The sequence below is a fragment of the Camelina sativa genome, chromosome 4 (genome assembly GCF_030686135.1).
Source record: "Camelina sativa cultivar CO46 ecotype springtype chromosome 4, ASM3068613v1".
NCBI classification, from domain to species: domain Eukaryota; kingdom Viridiplantae; phylum Streptophyta; class Magnoliopsida; order Brassicales; family Brassicaceae; genus Camelina; species Camelina sativa.
The window spans coordinates 7584040-7603897 of record NC_141883.1 but is presented as its reverse complement, the minus strand read 5'-3'; the positions used below and the strand labels follow the sequence as shown (position 1 = coordinate 7603897).

Genomic DNA, 19858 nt, shown 5'->3' with positions numbered 1-19858 from the left:
GGTCTGCTTTTGTTCGGCTTGTATATCATCCTTTGTCTTATGGGTTGCGAATAAATATTAGCTTATTTGCGTTCTATCATAGAAGTTTGATGTCAGATAACATATTAACAACATACCCATAGGCAGTGTTCAAGAAAGCGCTAGGCGGTATCTGGGCGGTGACCCAACGCCTAGCGCCTAGAACGCTTAGTCGGGGCCTAAACGGTTTTTAGGCGGTTTAGGCGTTTACAACATAAAACATTATATATATATATAATTATATTAAAATATATATTATAAAAATAAAAAATTTATAAATTATAAACAACGGTAAGAAAAATACATTTATTTAAGTTATATTAACAACATATAAATGTTTATAATTACGTATATAGATATAAAACATAATAATTTAATTATATGTAATTTAAAAATCAAAAATAAATATTAAAATAAAATGTATGTAATTTTAAGCGGGTTAGGCGGTCATCTAGGCGTCTGCTGAGCGCCTAGTGCCTAGACGGCGCCTAGGCGGCTGCCTAAACCGCTTTCTTGAACACTGCCCATAGGTAAGGAATTAGCAGAAAGATTTTGTGTCCATTGAACGAATAAGGTTTAGCAAACGTTACATACAGTTTTATTTATGTACAATGTTACTGTTGCAAAACACATTTTGAAAAATTGTTCTTTTTTTTTTTAACATCTTCACTCTTTATTAGTATGAAACCGATAATACAATTATATCAAAGAGCATACAAATTGAAGTAGAACAAAATAAACGAGAAAGTGAAAAAACAATTTTGAAAATTGTTTATGATTCATATATATGAATTTTAATAAATGGAGACTTTAAACGGGGGTTCTTCTTATTTTTAACAGGATTATTACAGAAAATGCTATTTTCAAAGGCAAATTTTACGAATATGCCATTTTAATTAAATTTGATGGATTTGTTATTTCTGAATACTAAAAATGTCCATATTTATGTTTTTTTTTTGCTAAAATACATATCTTATAACAAATAATAAACCCTAAGAACAAATACTAAACCCAAGTATAACAGGTTAAACCCATGTTTAATCATATTTTTGTAACCTAAAAAATTGTAAATCCATAATATTTTACAAAATGGCTAAATCCATAAATTTTTTCACGAAAAAATGGCAAATTCATAATTGATATATTTTTAACAGTCCTATAACATGCATTTTTTTCAGTACCATTTACTGTGAAACTCTATTATACTTTCCACAATATGCAATTGACAGTTTTGTATATATAAATAGACACATCGATGATGACGTACACGATAATTATGGAATAAATGGACACCCCACAATGAAAGAGACAGAGGTCAATTCTCACAAGATAATTTTATCGCCAGATGATATATGGACAAGCATACTTGTGATCAGAATTATCACTAAAGTGCATCAAAACTTTGAAATTAGTTTGTGAGCAATGGAAGTCTCTCCATTCGGAGGGAGAGACAACAAGAAATCATGGCTTACAAGTCGCTACGGGAAGCCACATTCTACAATCTCTAGGGTCTCTTACGTCTCTTCTTTTGTAGCCGACATGTCCAAAATCTGGAAGGAGAAACACAAACTTTTGCCTCGAAAACAAAAGATTAAACCGTTACAGTTATTGCTTATACCAATGTCTCATAAAATAAAATAAACAATATCTCTCCAATACTTTTGTATTGGGTCTAATTATCAAAATTCCGTCAGCTTGAACGGAAAAAAATATATTGGACCGCCCCAGATGAGTTTGGTGAGGATGATCTCATATGCCATGTAATCGACTCGGGTTCTGATCAATACAACGTTATACCTTTCCTGAACTCGAACCCGAACTATTTGAGCTTTTCGATAGAGCTTGTACAATTTCATAAGGAATTTTCATGTATATGAACAATATCTCCAAAGAGTTAATTAGAAGATTTTCTTGAAGAGAATAAGTTATATGTATGGAAGCTAAAGAGCTACATGATTGATTCCGGAGATTGGCAACTATTCGCTAGAGTGAGCTTATACCTCATATTCGAGATTGTTTTGACTTCCCACTAAAGTATAGAACACCATTAATATTGTTTGGTATCTATTAACTTGGAAAATTACAACTTTATGATCCACAAAGAGTTGGATTCTAGAAGTGAACGTATCAGTATCACCATCCATTTACTATTCCGGCCACAAGTTTTATACATGAATCATATTTTGCTACCTATGTTTCTCAAGTCATGGCTGCAACAGATCCCTTGATTGACACACTTTTTTTTTTTTTAACATTGCGTCACAAGAGTTTTACACATGTCTCCGTCTCTCCGAGAGGCTTCATAAACTCGATTCTTATTTTTTGCTGATTGATATTAGTTTGTTTTTGGTTTTAGTTTGTTTTTGGTTTTATAAATGGGACCTGATATTATCAATTTTGAAATTGTGTATTGAAGTGGTTTTTTATAAATAACTGAGCTCCCACGATATCGCGGGGGAACTCATTTTAATAAAATATTTATAACAAAATTTCTTTAATATATATATTTATTAAGTTATTTAATAATATATTTATTAAGTTATTTAATAATAAATTCAAAAATACAATTTTAAAATGTATTTCTTATATATTAATTGAGAAATATTTTTAAAAAATAAATTTATTTTTACATGTGATTAACAGAAATTTCATGTTGACCTGTGGTAAATTTTTAAGTCCATTTAATTAGTTGGTTACACTAGAATATTTACAGATTTTGCCATTAGTGTAATTTACACATATTTCTCGCTCAATTATTTCAAGAAAAATTACAATTAAAATATGTAAATAAGGGATACAAATCTTTACAATTAAATAAATAATGATTAATGCTATAAACATATGATGGATGGTTGCATTATTTAGATAATATTTAATATACTTAAATCCAAATATTTTATTTGGTTTTTTTATTTCAATATTATATATACAATTATTAGTTGCCTGCAATTATACATTTGAACGTATTTATATCCTTATGTTTATTCTCACATAATTATATAGTTAAATATGTTTATATCTGTAAATGTTAATATGCTGGTATATGATATCTTCATATAAAATGTTAATTTAAAAGAAATGTAAAATTATTTATTTTCTAAATTTCATATGAAAGACCCGTGATTCAACATCAGGTCTAGTATTTCGTGACGAATCACCGGTCTAAATTTTTCCCGCATCTATCTAATACACACGAACGTGAATGTATAAGGTACATGTAATATTCTTTCATTGATATAAATTCTCTTTGTCCTTTTTCAATTAATTTAATTCTCGTTGTAAACTTCCAACTACACAGTATCCACATTGCATTACAATATCCACATTGCATTAAAACATTTTCTGGAATTTTTTAGATGGTCAACCTTTTTTTTCCTAATTAAAAAAATATAAACTAATTATGTATTATATCGTGGGACTCAATAGTATAGCATTGAATTATATTTATATTCTTACATCCGTTTTTAACTTGTTGGAATGTTTACATTTGATATTGTATGAACTTGACAATCTGAAAATTGTTAAAAGTAATTAATTTTGTTACAGAAGTTTTTAACTTTTTAAAAATAGTATATGAAAAACAATAACTACTAAAGTTCTCTCTCTATTTTAAAAGTCTTTCCCAATTTTGCATTTATTTTTCCCTTGACCAAAAGAACAAAAAGAAATTAGACAAATAAATAAATTACTACTATAAACAAAACTGATTTATCACATACAGAAATAAACCGTTCTCTCTCCCTGCAACAACGAGGGCGATTGTTCACAACCAAAAGCTTTTAATATCTCCGGCCGGCGTCGGCCGTACTTCTCTCTGTCTCACTTTTTGTTTGTATCTTTTTAGTTTGTATTTGTTATATATATTTTCTCTCGGTGAAAAGAAGCGATCGATAACAACCTTCTTCAAAAACAACATCGACGGCTCTGCAACTCCGTCCGGCGCTTGATTATCCGAAGTTGTTTGGTTTCTCCTCACTTTATTTTCTCAGTTATTGCTTTTCGTCTTTTCATTCAATATACCGATCGAACAGTCTAGTGTTGATGATGAGAACATACAATCGAAAGGGTGCTTCATTGTTTTCCGGTGGATTCCATGTGGTTTCTTCCGTCATTACACTACCTCGTTGTTGGCTCTTGTTCTCGGATAGTAGATCTGATCATCGGTGGTTTCAAATCAATTGTTGTTTCTCCATGTCCGGCGTTTTCGTCGAGAGTTTATCGGTCTTATTGACCGTGTGTTTGGTCATACTAACATCATATGTTAGTTGTGCAATTGCTACTGAACGTCGTCAGTATGATCTATTGTGGACGTATCGAAGATTATTACAAATCCACTCGGATTTGATATGTAAGCAACGACCGGCACATAAACCACCATGGAAACTATATGTTAAAGAGGAGTGGAACGCTAACAACACGAGAATCAGAAGACGGCATATACCATATCAACACGTTATAACAGTTTCGATCAATCGGAAGGTTATGCGATGTAACAGATGGATCGCTACCTATGACTTTCGAATGCGTTACCGGTATTTCATCAATAAAAATAAGATGATTACCAAGCATGATAGTCACACAACGACAATGACGAAGACGATTAAGTATTTGCTTTTTGCTTCTTCGTTACTCAAACTATTGGTTGTAATTGTAATCTCATTGACGATTATTTATACTTCTGGTTCATATTAATAAAGTTTGTTAGATGTTAAAAAAAAAAAGAAAAACAATAACTACTAACCAGTAATAATCGCTGATTCCATTTTATAATCCATATTAATTATTATTTATTTTTATCTGTTACAAACAATAATTTATCATGTTGTCAGTCGAAAGCTTATCAAAGAAAATAACATAACACATTGTAAAAAAATAAATTCTTGCTAACGTAATGACTGAAATATAAGTATATAACAAGTTTTGATCAGCTGGCTAAATATGTAAATGTTAATGGTTACAAATTTAAATATACCCAGGATAATTAATTGTTAATCAATTCCTTTGAATTACTTAAAAGTAATTTTAAAAAATAGTATTCTATTAGTAATGCAATAAAAATAGTATTCTATTAATAATGCAAAAGTAATTTTAGTTAAATTATATTTACCTTTTTGATTACAAATTATTGATGGTTCAATGCTATTAACAGCTAATGTTAAATCATTTGAAATTATGTTGGAACTTGGAAGATTCCTCTCTAATACATTTATCAGGAAAATTGTATGCTTCAGTAATAGAACGTTTGGTCATCTTTTTTTTTTTTTTTTTTTTTTTTTTTTTTTTTTTGACAGTTTTAAATCGCTAATCTATTTATAGTTACTAAAAAAACTAATAATGAACAATCATCAATATGAACAGTTGTATTTAACCAACGTGACTATTGAATGTCAGTTAAATTAATGCAATGACTGAAATCGAACATTTATCATAAACCATATAGTTTTAATAAAAAAACTATGTACGCTGGTGTTAACAAATTAAAAACTAGATTTGGACCCGGGCTGAAATACATTTCATTATTTTTAAAACATTGTATATGTAATTGTTTATAATATTATTTGGATGCAACTCATGCAAACAATTTTTATGGTAAATATCATTCATAGAATGTAAATCTATTATGTAAGTCTTATATTATTAATTTTAACCCGTGCTAGAGTATATAAAATTATTAATCCGTGCTAGAGTGTGTCCAGCATGTTCTGTGCTAGAGTATATAAAAATTTAACCGGTGCTAGAGTATGTAAGTCTTAAAATTATAATATAAATAAAAAAATCAATTCCGTGCTAGACATAAGACTAAAATCTTTGTGGTTTTAGACTAAAAACTTGAACGTTGTGGTTTATCAATAAAATCTGTGGAAAGTAAATTTGTAATATTGTATTTAAAGATCTTTGGAAACAACTTGATATAAGACTAAAATCTTCCGAAAATACAGTTTCCATATCCATGATTTTATTTGTTACCATTAATATATCAATTATCAATTTGGAATATTTCCAATTAAGGTTGCACCCAATATTTAAGTGTAACCATTAATATATGAATTAATCTATAACCTATCTATAACCTATTTATAACTATTTATTAAAAATATAAAGTTTACAAAAACTATGTTGTGTACTTCCTTTTTATTAAAAAGAGAATATATATATATATATATATGTAAGCTATAATTAATTCATAAGAACATGCACGCTATGATTATAATTTATAAACTATTTAACATTATGATAGTATATGTTATGATCTAGTATACTAAACGGTGTAACTATTCGTAACACCTGTTCACACTTCACAATTACCATGAAGAGTCAGTGTTATATATTTTTAATAGTTTAAACTCAAATTTTATTTGTTCAAACAAAAAAATAATTACTTCGTTTTTTAAGATTAATCTTCATATATTAATAGCTGTAACTCTACCTCTTCTCATTTTAAAATTCTTCTGCAAATAAACAAAAACGCTAAATTCTTTAAAAACAAATTTCTTTGATGGTATAAGTAATTATTATATTATTTTTTGATATTTATACTGTTAACAGACTCTATATAACAATATCGATCTATATAATATAAAGCAAACACCACATAATATATGTTTCAAATGCGATTTACAAAGATAACTCAAAACGACAACACAGACAATTGTTACCTGTTTATAACCACCTAACAATACATTCAGAATGAAATACATGACCACAAGGAAGTTCTAAAAGGTTTTGTTAATAAACAAATGGCGCACATCATACGGTCTTTTTCCACATTGGTTTGTTCTGCTATGTTTACTCTCAGTAAAGAATCAACTGATTCTTGAGTAGCAGGCTTAGGCATAACATTCTATTTATCAATAGAACTCAGACTCGCTTGTTGCTCCCAAATGTTATCATAGATAGATAAATCTCGACAAAAGTTCACTGTTAACGATATCGTGATGATGCTTGACTGTGAGTGATCAATAGGCCATGTTACTCCATTAACAATTTCTGTAAGAGTTGAGAAAACTTTATTTGTTGTTCCAACTCCTTCCTCTACCAATATGCGAAACAAAGCTTTGTTTATCTTCTGTTAAATAATCTAAGATGAATTCAGTTCTTTTAAAATAAAATGACTTCAATGTTTCCATCGATTCCATGATGTCGGTAAACATGGCATGTATGATAAGTGAACCGCCGATCAAATCATTGACTGGCTGGTCAACGCCGGCACTTAACAAAATAAAGTCTATAAACATAAAAAACAATATCAAAACAAACCTGTGATAATACAGAAAAAATCCTTCCTTGAGAAGTTTAAGAAAACATGGTCGAAATAGTGGTTCCATCAACCATATCAGCCTTCTCTATAAACATACAAATCAATATCAAAACGTACCCCTGATAATATAGTAAAAACCTTCTTTGAAAATCTTAAGAAAACATGGTCGAAAAAACGATGCAAACGTCATAAAATCCCTTTTAAAAATGGGTATTAGAAAATATATAAATAAATAAACGAATACAAAAAATTAGAGTAATTAGACAATTAAACTAAATACAATCTTATATAGTATTAAATTTTTATGAAATAAGAGTATGCAAAAATTTCAAAAATAGTTTTCTTTAAAAAGACTATCTACTATCACCAATATTTGAATAAAAGTCAATCAATGAATCTAATTTATTAAGTTTTCAAAGAATAAATGCAGGGCCTTGCCTATAGTGTAATAAAAAGGCATTGGCCTCAGCCCCCACATAATATATAAAATTTTGGTCTAATGGTTCAAAAACATTTTCATTTATGTTCTTCACTTGAGTTCAAAACCAAATTTTTATGTCAACAAAAAAAAATATTTCTATTTATTTAAGCTCTAAGAATCTTAAATATTTTTGTTTTCTCAAATGTGTTTCTAAGGAAGTCTTCTTGTATTTGTATATTATAATTTATTTTTCATGTTTATAGTGCTGTAAAAGTTTATGCTTAATTTGCTAGATTTTGATTTTTTTTCTAACATATATGATGACCGATTCTTCTTTAGTTTTCCTGATATATGAATATTGGTTAATATTTATGTTTTCTGAATTTGTAAAAGAAATCAGAAATTGCTTCTATATATATGAATATGATTTTTAAGAAAAAAACAAAAAAAACAAAATTTAAGATATTTTAGACATATAATTGCCGTTTTAGACCTCTTTCTTATTTTCCTTCTTTATTATATATATATAATTATATGTTAATTATCATTTAAAAATAATTACACTTTAAAACTTGCCTTAAGCCCCTATAAAGGCTGGCACGACACTGAATAAATGCTAGATAATATTTTAGAAAGCTGTAAAAAAATTAAAATTTTATATTATTTTGTGTCATGACAAAAAAATGAAATCAGTTCAAACAGACAAATATATATAGATTTCAAAATATACAAATATTCGAATAAACACAACTCTACAATGAATAGTTGTAACTTTAAAAAAAAACTGTTACAGTGAACAATTACTCGTAAAGCATACAATTTAATTTTTCTATAGATTATTTTTAGAAAATTATCTAAAAGGTACGATTGAAAAAACACAACCGATTACTCATCATGTATGTACCCGTTACTTGCCTCATGATACCCGTTATTTGCCTCGTATCCGCTTTCAAAAACAAGTGCTTATCGTTAGCAAATGGGATAACAAGTACCAACAAATTATTACATGCAAATAAGTCAAATATCAAGTTTTCTACAAAGTTTCATCATCCGGCTTGTTTGCCCTGTTATTTACTTTAATATATATAAGAATTTTTAATAAATTATTTGAATTATATATTTATAACCATTTTTATAGTTTATAAACCAAAATCAAAAAGATATGAAAGATTGTAACTTTGAATGTTTTGAGTTTTGTGTTATATGAAATTGTTTTTATATTCAATTATCTATATATACATTTTGAAGTACATTTGGGTTCTACTCTTATATTTGTAATTATTAAAAAACTTATTTACAAAGTTAATCCCCCAAAAAATTCCAAAAATAGTATTAGTTCAGATTTTGTTTCCTAAATATATTACATATCATTCCAACTAAAAAAATACAGTAGAAACAATATGGAAACAGAAACTATGATATATTTAACAACACATTCTGTTGTGTCTTGAAGATATTCTATTTCTGAATCCTCAGCAAACAAAGAAAACAACAATTTGATTCCTATTTTGTTTTCTAAAACCTGTGAGCTTTGATTCTTAACGTAAGAAGAACTTCGATTCACATTTATTTAAATATTAATTAATATATAAACTTTATAAAATTTTAAAATATTACGAATATGTAAAATTAATTTTTTTAAAACACTACTCCCTCCATTTCAAAATATAAGATGTTTAAGCTAAGACACGCATATTAAGAAATAACTACTTTTAAAAAGTTTAATCAATCAGAAACAAGACTACATAATATAAAATATGAAATTAATCTAAAAGTTAAATAGAAACTTGAAAACATCCTATATTATGAAACAAAAATACTTCTCTAAACATCTTATATTCTGAAACGGAGAGAGTATATAATATGGTTATATAGTAGATAGGTTATAAAGTGGACATGTTGGAATTAATAAAATATTATTAAATTTATGCTAACACGGATGAAATCCTCATTTTATTATTTGTCAATACTATTAATATTAGAATATTTGACATATAAAAATTAAGTTGATTTGTGTAAAATAATTAAATCATTAGGAAAAATGTGACTTAATCATAGCGTATAAATGACTTATTATATATTTAGATCCCTTATTTTTGTTATAACAATTAAAAATCAAAATAGATTCTCAAACACGATACAAAACAAACTAAATATAACAAACAATAGTCATGAAGTATATAAGGGTTAAAAAATTAATATAAACATTTAGTCGCACAATTGGTCGAGAAATTTAATTATTCTTCTATTTGAAAAATATCTAATATTTAATAAACAAATACAATATAGAATATAAATAATAATAAAAATTATATGTATGCGGTATACCCTGGGTTAAATTCTAGTTTTAGTTTAAATAGCAAGTATCTCACAAATAATAAGCCAGACCAAGTTATTTTAGCAAGTAACAAGATGGGTCAAGTTACTTGCAAATAAACAGATTTTTGACGAGTACTCGCTAAAAAAGCACTTGCTTCGGAGGAGGCATGTATCAAATCCAGAAGTCAGTTACTTGAATGGGCCAAGGCGATCACAAGTACTTGGAAATTAGCATGTACTTGCCCTTGTGCCGATGCCTAACAATGGTTACAAATTCAAAAGGTTTCCTTTATAATAAAAAAAACCTTCCAAAACATCTTTGTTTTCAACTTTACAATCAATCTGAAAAATAAAGGTAAATCCTAGGAAACTATAAAAAATATTTCTCAAATACTACATTTTAAGGGGTTTTTTTTTGGACAACCGTGATGAAATTTTTTTTGGGCCACTTTATTGAAAAAAACAACAAAAGAAAGACATATGGATATAATATTGCAACACTGATACTAAACCACTAGACCAAGACAACTTTCAAGAATTAAAAGCTGAAAAATTATATTAAAAAAAAGGGCCACAAGCATGAGCTTCTCATTAGCCTAAGGCTGTGATACTAGATTTTTTGTGTCTATCCTAGAAGGTTCAATTAATCTTATGCAGTTGTAATATTTAAGATGTCAATTCAGTTGGGGAATTTTACTAACAATTAAGATGCAATCAAGAAATCACAAGTCAAGCCAATTCAAAGAGAGTGATTGTCTAACAGTCCTAGAATGATGACAATACAGAACGGAAATGAGTCACAGAACTAGAAACGAGAATGCATGACAAGAAGCGAAAATGAATAAAAACATAAATGAGTCTAAGCATGAATTAAAAAGCAAGAAACGAAACAGTCTCATGAATGTAATAAAAATCAGAAAGAAAGAGGTCCTAAGGATGGGAGTAATTGATGTCGGTGGAGTATCCTAGTCTATAGAGTATTTAACATGCCACAAGCAAACCATCCCTAAACAATGAACATCACTTCTTAGCTAATCCAATCTCTTGACAGAAGCTACTCAAACTCAACCACTTCCAAACCTAGCTCTCGCTAGAGAAACATGATCAAACATGACATGAAAAACAAGTTCATTCACGTCAACAAACATCCTAGACAACTAATCTCTTAGGCTAGGAACGTAAGTCTCTAGCACTAGTTGGTCAGTCATTTCATCAAACACCTTTTGGATGCGGAAATGTTTAAAACCCAGTTCCAATTGATCAAAGAGAAACTAATATTTCTAACTCTAGTCCAGAAGGGAATCATACAATCAAAGCTTAAACACTCTACATCCTAAGATCCTCCACCTAATCTATCCCATCTTCAAGAACTACCACACTACTCAGATCCGAAAATTATCGTCAAGGATGCAAACATAAAAAACATTGAAACAAGCATTATTAGGTAGATAAAAATAAGATGAACGACTTTGTAGAAGGAATCCAATACAAAAACTGAATAATCTCAAAGATATCGGAATACAAAGTCTCATAACGTATTTGGTGGCTAGGTTAACCTTAAGGAAAAGAAAACAATACGAGATAAAAGATAAGATGTCTCAGCAAAGACTTAACAAAATGTATATATAGTAGGCCAACATGGAAAGCCCTAAAACTTAAAACAACAAGGTAAAACGTCGGTTCGGTAATCTCCTGAAGCGTGTAAAACCAAACGTCTTTCTTCCTGACATGTGCGATCGAGTCCGTGCGCGTCGAATGGAATGCAATGTCATCATGGCTCGGACGGACGCTGGGGAGCATGGCTCGGACGGATGCGCTTCCAACGTCTTCTCAATACCTAAAATACTCCGAAATGCACAATGTATGCAAGGATGATGCAAGAACTACCTAGACATGCAAAGTGTGTAGAAAAGACTTAGAAAATGATGTAAAACAATCAGTTATCCTAGCTAAATGCATGATAAATATATGCTGAGGAGAGACACAATATAGACATATCAACTTCCTCAAACTTATTCTTTGCTTTCCCTCAAGCAATCAATCAAGAACAAAGTATGAAGAAGAGGTGTGAAGATGGGGTCTCAGAACCTAAAACATGCTGAATAGAGTAGTTAAAATCAAGGTCCTTGTGTTTTATTTCTATGATGCATGGTGAAGGAACTTTATTTCTTTAATCTACACATGCAATCCTATCAATCATTCCCTTTAACATTCATTAACAGAAAACCGTGAATCAAGCTAAGCAATGTCATTGAACTTATTTGGCTAGGGTAAAAGGTTAGAGACATAGAGGGTCTCCTCCTCAAGTGGTTTTATCAATACAGAACAAGGTTCTCTCACGAAAAGGAGTTGAGCTTAAGAGAAGGGTAAAGGTTGAAACCAACTGATACATACAAGAGCAGCGCCCTGTCTACCCAAGGAACATTCCAAACCGAAGTTGGTCCTATCTCTACCCTTCATCAGAAACTTCATCTCAAACCCATTCTTTCATTCTTTAGACTTGGTCTTAGGAGGAGTTCACTTCTTATCATTCTAGCGGATTGGGAAATCTTTATTATCAGTAAGGTTCTTTTTCTTTTCTTCTAAGGACTCTAGACATCTTAAACATTTTACTTTCTTTTCTTTGTCTAATCTTTTCATTATATGCCCAGAACCAACAACTCATTATTTGCTCAACCCAAATCATTTACTAGACTTGTAAACTTTGAAAACACATCCCCCTCCTAAAGACTTTCTACCCTTTACTTTCTTTTTTTCTGCACAAATCCATACCCAATGTCCAAAATCGAGTTCTCACCTAGTCCTACTAGTCCGGATAACGCGAACTAGAACTACACAGGATCCTACTCTTTCCGGTTAGAACCTAACACTTTCTAACAAGCTCAACTCGGAAAAAGGCCTCACAATCAAGAATACAATTGGCTTGAAAGAAGGGTTGGTTAAGGGTGCGTGGAACTGTTCCGAAAATGGGAATCAGCTACTTGGATTGACAAGGTTGGTAAAAATGTGAAAGACAATCCAAGTATGTGTATGGTATCCATGAGTTGAACTTCAATGCATCACAGGATAATTGCAAGTCAGGATTAGGTTCAGGTAGATAGGGAATGATGTCAATTCAAAACATGCTTCAATCTTACGTTTTCAAGTTCAATTAACATGCATCAAAGAACTAATAACAAGGGCCCCTGATACTATCATATTGAATCCAGCATGCTAGCAAGGTTACAATCATCATCAACCCCTATGCTAAATGCAACAGCCTATATGAATAAACCTAGACTCAATCCTAATATGCAAGTGCAAACTACATGAACACTCTGTTTTTGTGGAAATTTTCGATATTTTTTCAAATTTTTTTGGTTTTTCTATACAAATAGATGGATGCAAACTCAAACATGAAATGATACAAAAAATTAAAATAAGAATCACAGAACACAACATCAGATACATCATCTCAAACCCTCCCCTAAACTTAAATTACACAGTCTCCTGTGTAAGAAAAATCTGCAGGAGGATTTAAGAATCACAACAGAAGCAATGCAGGAATAAAATGGTATGTACAAAGGGAAGGTTGAAGTACCTCAGTAGTAGAAGAAGGAGTCCGTGCTTGTCCAAGGAGGGGCGTGAAACTGACTCTGTCCTTCGCCTTGTTCGGGATTCGTGGATGTGATCTCAGCTGGTTGGTCGACTTGCTGCTCAACAGCTTGCGTGTTCTGATACATGTTCGGCTGCTCGTCACACTGCATGTCATCGACTCTAGACTCGCCATGGTCCAATACCAACACAACAACCTCGGTAGGCTGATAATCACCCTAATGTTCAACTCGCTGCTCAACCTCAACCTCAACCTCATGCTCATCTCGAGCTGTAGAACGACGCGCTGATTACCGACTAGAAGAGGCTCTGGAGCCTTGCGAACCGCGTCTCTATCTCTCCCTAGACTCGTGTAACGAGTGGCATGAAGGAACGGGTGAAGGTTGACGCTCCTGAGGCACATATGAAGATTGACGTGCTGGAGAGGGAATCAGAGAAGGTGTTCGCTCTAGGGTCGCGGAGGGACGTCTGGGCATTGGTCTGGTGTCGTCGGGATTAGACCTAGGGATGACGGTTGTGGAAGTCGAGCAGCTAAACTTGCGCATGAAGTTCTTGATAGTCTTGGTTAAGCTGCTGAGCGCCTTTTCTCTGGCCTTCCCCCATCGCTGAAGCTGGTTGAAGCGTTAATGAGCTGCTCTGACCCCCTTAGCCATTCTCAGGTCTGAGTACTCTTCGAAGTAGAGCTGCTCTGGGCGGTACTCCTTGGTGTCTTCCTCCATTGGCTCGGCCTCTGCTTCCGCAATGTCTACATGTTCCTCCTCAGCTTCGGAATTGTATAGGGTATCTGCGGGAGGGATGAACTCGATATGCTCACCCCCTAAGATCGTAGTCAACTCGACACAAGGGAGAAGTAATCTCGAAGGACCGACAACAGGATGCACAAACTTGTAGAGCAACCGTCCATGCCTCAAACCCCAATCCAAAGTGCGTAGCTGTCGCAGGTTGCTGATGTCTATCCAACGTGGTGGGTGCGACTCAGAGTGTATGGGAACACCAGCAGCCTCAAGGAACAAAGTCACTACGCCTACCATGCACATCACTCCGGGAGTGTGGTTGCTGCTGAGCCTCGAAACCCAATTCTTGTATGGCATCATGTAGGTGATAAGGTAGAGCAAGACGGAAGTGTTGGATGTGTCACCTTGCATTGCGGTGCAATCCATGGCAGCGAATGAGAGTCCCTTTAGCGCCAGATCAATCATCTCAAGCTTGTTGTTCGTCATGTATCCCTTAACCTCTTTGGCGTAAAATGCAATGGAAACCGCCTTCTGGAAGTAACACAACACTGGGCTTCGCAGGTGCGTCGCTTTTGTCTTCGATGAAGTGAATGTGGGCGTGCTCCAAATTGTTGTCCAGAGTGCGGCTATCTCATTCCGCTCAAACTGCGGTGTAGTCCCCATTCCACTGGGAAATCCAAACATCTCTTCGACGGTTCTGAGGGTGAGAGTGTAGAATTGGCCGTGAACGCGAAATGTAATGTAGCCCAGACCTCCATAAGACATCATTCCCGGCTCCTCCTCATACAAATGCATCTCCAGAGTACAGAGGAACTGAATTGTCTCCTCCCTGTATCCATTCTTTGGTGTGTTCATGATTCTCTCCAGATGGCACCGGCTAAACAAATACTGAACATCCTCTGCAATCCCAAGTTGTTGCATCGTCTCAACATGGGGATATCTTGTTCCATCGAACTCCAACTGCTGGAACAACTCGTAGTATTCCTTGGGAGTTAGTCTCGTTTCAGCGCTCTTCCGTCTGACCGATTTCCTGGGAGCTTGTACTGAGCGCAACACAGGTTCCTCCTGTTCGTAATCACTCCGTCCTCCTTTTGAGTTTGAAGCTCGTGCCGGTCTCTTCTCGCGACTCTTGCTCTTAGAGAGCGGTTTGTCTGGTCTGCTTGACTCAGAGCCTTGAGTAGGCAGCTTAGAAGTAACAACACGTCCTGGCACCTCACAACCATACTTCTCATACATCTCATCCCAAAAATTGTCAGACATTGTAAAGCTGAGACAATTCAAACTCAAAATCAAAGATTAGTAGGTTAGTGACCAGGCAATAATACAAATCGCAAAAATCATTGAGAGAGCTAAGGTGTTGGGAACAGGAAAACGCAAAAGATCGAGGATAGGCGTGTTGGGTAGCAGCTCCGAGACGGTTGGTCGAGTCGAATGGGTCGGGTTGGAACCTTGTTTCTCGATCAAGTGGAATAAGGAGGCTGCTTCAGGGGGTCCTCTAGAATGGTTGATCGAGTGAGCAAGATGATTTGGATGCTACGCGTGATGTCGATCGAGACGGATAATGCACGGATCGAGTCGAGTGAAATGGTGGTCTCTGAGAGTGTTCTGGTCAATTCACTTGGAGAACAACATCTTCAGACTGAGTCGCACAAGTTGTGGCGTCGTGGGTCTTAAGAGCAGCCAAACACAACAGATTGATGAGAACGGCTCAGACGAGAATGTCTCGGACGAGAATGGGTCGGACGAGAATGGCTCGGACGGTGACTTGGCTCGAGAGAGACGGAGATGGTGACAATGGCTCGATCGGAAGTAGATTGCAGGATGGCTCGAGCGGCTGACGAGAGTGGCTCGGACGAGGCACTGATCTCCGGACTGGTCGGCTCGAGCGGGTGAGGTGCCGGCGTGTTCGAAAGAGAATGACGGTGACGCTTACGAGAGTTGAGACTGTGAGCTTGAACGGACGAGGAACAGGTCGGCTGGTTTGAGATTAGCTCGAGTGAAGCAGTCGGGGGTGAGACGTGATGATGGCTCGATCGAGTGGGCCGGGATAAAGACGACGGATCAAGTGGAGGTGTGATGAACTCGTCGGTCGTTTGAGTGAGGCTGGTCAGCGAGCAAGTGGAGTGTGGAGATGATGAAGTGAAGAGTGTTTGGTTGGTGGGAGTAAATGGAGAAAGTGAAAGTGAGATAATAATAGTGAGCGTAGAGGTGAGTGAAGGAGGAAGGTGAGAGTTTGTTTTAAAGAGAAGGAGAGTTGTGAGGATGGGGATGGTGGTGAGGTGAGGTGACATAAAGATGATATGTTTGGTGAGAGGGAACAAAGAGAGATGGGAGGTGAAATGATAGGAGGGTTGAAAAAAAATTATGTGGGTGAGAGTAGAAAAACGTGTGGGGTTACGTCTCATGGTGAAAACGAATGGTTGGGGAGAAAAGCATAAAAGATAATTGTTATCGGTGGGGTTGCGCAAAGTGTACTCCTCTCCTCTTATGAAATTTAATTTTCTTCACTTTCTTTTTTACTCTGAACTCATTCTGTTTACTTCAACTTTCGCTTTTTTTTTTTTTTTTTTTTTTTTTTTTTTTTTCTTTTTTTTTCTTTTGTGTGTTTTTTTTTCCAACTCACTCTCTTTTTTACTCTGCTTTTCTCTGTATCATCTATCTCTGTTGCCCATACTCCCTTTTGTAGACTCCTGAAGACAAGAAAACCAAAAACAAAAATTAAAAATACAAAGATCCTAAAAAATATTTACAGTGATACCTTTGGGACCCCTCTGGTCGGACTTGATCAGCTAAATATTTCTTGACTCTCTGACCATTTACAGTGAATTCGCTACCATCCTTGTTCAGAAGAGTGATGGCTCCGAATGGGAGAACTTCCTTGACGTCAAAAGGTCCAGACCACCTAGACTTAAGTTTTCCAGGAAATAACTTAAGTTTGGAGTTGAAAAGCAAAACTTGATCCCCAGCTCTTTGACAATAATCTTCTTGTCATGAAAATTATTTGTCATTTCCTTGTAAATCTTAGAACTCTAATAAGCATCAAGTCGTATTTCTTCCAACTCATGGATGTCAAGAGTTCTCTTAGCCTGAGCTGTGTCAATATCCAAATTCAGCAACTTGATTGCCCAAAGCGATTTGTACTCAACCTCCACAAGGAGATGACATGCTTTACCATACACCAACTGAAATAGTGTTCTGCCTATTGGCGTCTTGAACGCTGTTCTATATGCCCAGAGAGTCACGTCCAACTTGACAGACCAATCTTTCTTTGAAACTCCAACAATCCTTGACAAGATACCTTTGATCTGCTTATTTGAGACTTCAACCTGCCCGCTGGTCTGAGAGTTTGACAATACGTTCTTTCAAAATTGACCCCATACTTTCTCAGCATACTCTCAAACACCTTGTTGATGAAGTGAGTTCCACCATCACTGATCACCACTCTGGGTGATACGCAGTAGACACCTTGTGCTTGATCCCATACTTTCTCAGCATACTCTCAAACACCTTGTTGACGAAGTGAGTTCCACCATCACTGATCACCACTCTGGGTATCCCATACCTTGGAAAAATTATACTTTTGAACAGCTTCAGAACAACCTTGTGATCATTGGTAGGACTGGCAATGGCTTCGACCCACTTAGAAACATAATCAACTGCCACCAGAATATAGACATTGCCATTTGATGGAGGGTTGAAAGGACCCATGAAGTCTATACCCCAAACATCAAATATCTCTACTTCCAGGATCGGATTATGGGGCATCTCGTTCCTCCTTGTGATGTAACCCATCTTCTGACAAACATCACACTTGGTGATGAAACTGTGAGCGTCCCTGAATAAGGTTGGCCACCAAAGACCCGCTTGAAGAACTTTCTGAGCTGTCTTGAATGTTGCGAAGTGACCTCCATAGGTGGAACTGTGACAGTGTTCAAGCACTCCCTACACTTCCCCTTCTGCTATGCATCTTCTGAATAGACCATCTGAACCTCTTTTGTAAAGATAAGGCTCATCCCAGAAGTAGTGGTTGACCTCCCTGAAAAACTTTTTCTTCATGTAAGGATCCATGTCATTAGGAACTTCTCCACAAACCTTGTAATTCACGACATCTGCATACCATGGTGCAGTCTCAGAAGTGATCACCATACAAGTGATTTTGAGGTTCTCAACCCTAGTGTCATGCATCTGCTCACAAACCTGGGCGACCAGAAGTTGTTCCTCAGGCATTTAGTCATCTATTGGAACAACATATTCAATCCTCATTCTTGACAAGTGGTCCGCAACTCCGTTTTCTATGCCTCTCTTGTCGACAATCTCCATGTCAAACTCATGAAGAAGCAGGATCCATCTCAACAGTCTTGGCTTAGTATCCTTCTTCGAGTAAATGTGTCTCAGAGCAGCATGGTTGAAACAAGGATTTTTCTATCTTAACCTATGAATGAATGAATGATGACATGCAAATAAACAGACTTAGGCTAAGATGATAAGAATGTAATGCAAGGTGTTTCAATTCCCTTATGATGTTGTAGCATAAAGGATGTCAATCCATAAAGAGTGTGATATGTAAGCAGTCAAGATGTGATCAATGCATTCAAGTTAAGCCAAATATCAAGTTGATTTGTTTCTAACAACCTAATGACAATAATGAAATGCAATGAACTAAGGCAACTTAAGACAATACTAATGCTGAATTAAACTGTAGAACAAGTGCAATAAACAAGACTAAGCAGAATTAACTAATAAGCAGAAGAAAACAGGAACAGAACAATGCATAAGCAATAAAGTAAAATGGAGCTCGACCTAGCACTCGGTCGAGTGCATGGTCGAGTGGGAGGTTGAGTTGACAAGCGAATGAACAGAAACAGAGCAAATAATGAAAAGAGAGCAAACAACAAGCAATTAACAATACTTAAACAAGGAAATCAATAAACAAAGAAAAGTCCTAAGGATGGATTCATGGGATGGACTCAAGCTATGGCTATCTAAATTGGTCAACAAACCTCAATCAACAATGAGCTATCTCTAGAAAATGATCTTCTAATACATGTTAAAGCATTCTCATGACAATAACAATCAAGCCAAGATACTTCTTAGACCTAGTTCTCACTAGCTATTACATATCAAAGAAGGCATTAAACAACCAGATCATCAATGTCAAAAATCATAGTAAACATCTAATCTCTTAGCATGCTTCATGATAATTTCTAGTATTAGCCTTATCTAACAACTTAGACATTGATATGATGCTAATAAGCTTATGATCTATCCTTACCCTCTCAGTATAAGAATAGCATAGAGCATATCTAATCTAGAAGAGATATATAACAATCAAGCTTGACCAATCTAAACAACCATAACCCTTATCCAGCCTAATCCATCCCTAAGATCCTAAGCCACTAATAAGATCTAAAAATCATCATGAAGAACACAAACCCATAAATTAATGAAACTATCATGATTAGAAAGATGAGATAAAGATGAACAATTTAAAACAAAGAAGTGAAAGCAAATATT

General features: G+C 34.3%; 1 protein-coding gene across 1 annotated transcript; it reads right to left on the bottom strand.

The window, feature by feature from the left end:
* Positions 1 to 17373: 17373 nt before the first annotated feature.
* Positions 17374 to 18255, bottom strand: LOC147945565 (uncharacterized). Its single transcript, XM_087509298.1, has 2 exons — positions 18133 to 18255; positions 17374 to 17682 (listed from the first exon to the last, which is right to left on the bottom strand). Exons 1-2 carry the CDS (start codon positions 18253 to 18255, stop codon positions 17374 to 17376), a joined length of 432 nt encoding a protein of 143 aa, XP_087365424.1.
* Between the last annotated feature and the right edge of the window lie 1603 nt (positions 18256 to 19858).